General features: G+C 47.9%; 1 protein-coding gene across 1 annotated transcript; it reads right to left on the reverse strand.

Moving 5' to 3' along the window:
* Positions 1-214: 214 nt before the first annotated feature.
* On the reverse strand, positions 215-1,805 carry LOC112791138 (U-box domain-containing protein 28). The gene has a single exon (XM_025833856.3). It carries the CDS (start codon positions 1,537-1,539, stop codon positions 298-300), a length of 1,242 nt encoding a protein of 413 aa, XP_025689641.1. The 5' UTR covers positions 1,540-1,805; the 3' UTR covers positions 215-297.
* Between the last annotated feature and the right edge of the window lie 362 nt (positions 1,806-2,167).

The following is a 2,167-nucleotide window of genomic DNA, read 5'->3' on the forward strand; positions in this document are numbered from 1 at the left end:
AGTGTAAAAAAAGTATACATAATCTCTCAGATGCAGTGACATTTTTGTTCTGTTTACCCACTTTCAACCCTAACATAACCCAAACTATCCCAGCTAACTTGTAAGGAATCATAACGAATTTCACATGAACAAGACCCAGCTAACGTGTTACAGTAATTAAATTTTTCTATGGAAACGGAACCAGAAAAGAGAAATTAAAGAGAAAAACTGAAGATGAATTTTAATTTTGCATGTTTCACTATTCACTAACAAAATTTCCTGTGATTTACAATTCTTTTTTTCATTGTTTCTTGTCCATCAAAAGGGCATGATATGGGTAGTTTTGGTGTCATAACAAGAAAGACACGATTTGGAATTTACTCTAAAAATCTTAAGCAAATCTGCGGACATTTGGCGCACAGGAGGCGAACAATTGCTCTGCATCAGTAACAGAATCTTCGTTAAGCCGTTAGCCTTCGTAACCGCTTCTTGCGCCTTCTGGTCACGAAACAGATAGCACACGCTCCACAGAGTCGTCACGGCGTGTTCCGTCGCCGCGCTCGAAACCTTCAGAACCTTGCTCAGTATCGCCGCCACGCACGTGCTGTCCTCGCATATCTCCGTTCTCCCTTCCTTCGTTGACGACACCGTTTCCAGAAGCTTCAGCACCTTCTCCGCCACCGAGGCGCTCACGCTCGATTCCGTTAGAAGCTTCGAGAACGCTTTCACTGCTCCAAGATGCACCAGCATCAACTTATTTCTTTTTGCCGTGGAGATTGCCACAAGGCACGACAAGGCGTTCTCGATCACCGCTGGATCTTTGTCCGGCGCGGTTAGCCTGAGCACTTGGGAAATTAGGCCTTTCTTTTCCCCTATCAAGAGCTTCGATTCCGTATCCATGGCGAGTGATTGCAAAACCGTAGCCGAGGAGATCTTCGAATCGGTGCTTCCTCGTTGCAGAACGAGGAGCAGAGAATCCAAGCAGCTGCTGCTATTGCTGCTCTGGTTCTTGAGCATCAAGGTTTTCAAGGCCTCGCGGTCTTGGATTTTATCCAGAATCAGATTCAACGCCATAACAACCTGCTCAAGGAACTGAAAATCGTCGTCAACATTGAGGAGGAAACCGACCAGCGCAGGCAGGAACGCTTCTATTCTCGCAAGATACTTGCGGTTTTCCTCAGAATCTCGCGCGAAACTGAGGATTTTGGCGAGCGATTCGAGGCGGTCGAGGGGGCGGGACTGCAAGTGGGCGAAGGCGGCTAGGACCTGATCTTTGGAAAGGAGAGAGTCGGCAGGGTCGGGTGAGTCAGGAGAGTTGCGGAGGGATTCGGACCAGATCTGGATGAGCCTCTGCAGGGTGCGGTTGGGAACGAATTCCTTGGTATGTAGGACCTGCATGGTGGCGGGGCAGGTGTTGTTGCCGTTGTCGAGCCAGCGCTGGATGCTGGAGCGGTCGTAGGTAACGCCGGTGCAGAGGCTGACGGGGGACTTCATGACGTCCAGTGATATAGGGCACCGGAAGAAGCTCGGAACCGTTATGTATAAATCGTCTCTCACCATGGTTCACCGCCACACTCTTGAGTTGAGCGAGAGAAAGAAATAACGTAGGCTGTGAAGTGTGGTGAACGGAAAACAGAGAGAGAGAGAGAGAGAGAGAGAGAGAGTGGTAAGAGGTGGTGCTGACAAGAGAAAGGGGTGTTTAAAGATGTGAGAGAGCGAGTGCGAGTCAAAGGTACGGTGACGTCAGATGATCACTTTTTAGCTTTGAATTTTTTTGTTTCTTTGTTTAGCTTTTTTTATGAGGTGAATAATATTCGTTGCTTGCTCGGGCATATGGTATGGTATTGTATTTTATAAGTAAGTAATCTTTTGTTTCCTAAAAAATAAAAATATTTGGTTTGGTCTTTGGTCAAAGAGCGAGTGGGGACGAGGCGGGGGAGGAGATGAGGACCGTTGGATGGTTGGGTTAGTGGGATGAATGGGTGAGATGAGACACGTGCGGGGGAGCGGTGTTTGGGTGGTATGATGAGGGAAAGAACGTGGGGTGGGGATGGAGGGGACCACCACAGCAAGCAGCTATAATTTGTGATTAAGTTGATTTGATTAATTTGGTTGTTTTCGGTTGGGAGGAGTGTGAGTGCGAATGTGGGCCCAGTAAAGGGTTCGATCGGTCGGGATGATTACATCA

Source organism: Arachis hypogaea, chromosome 3 (genome assembly GCF_003086295.3).
Source record: "Arachis hypogaea cultivar Tifrunner chromosome 3, arahy.Tifrunner.gnm2.J5K5, whole genome shotgun sequence".
Taxonomy (NCBI): Eukaryota; Viridiplantae; Streptophyta; class Magnoliopsida; order Fabales; family Fabaceae; genus Arachis; species Arachis hypogaea.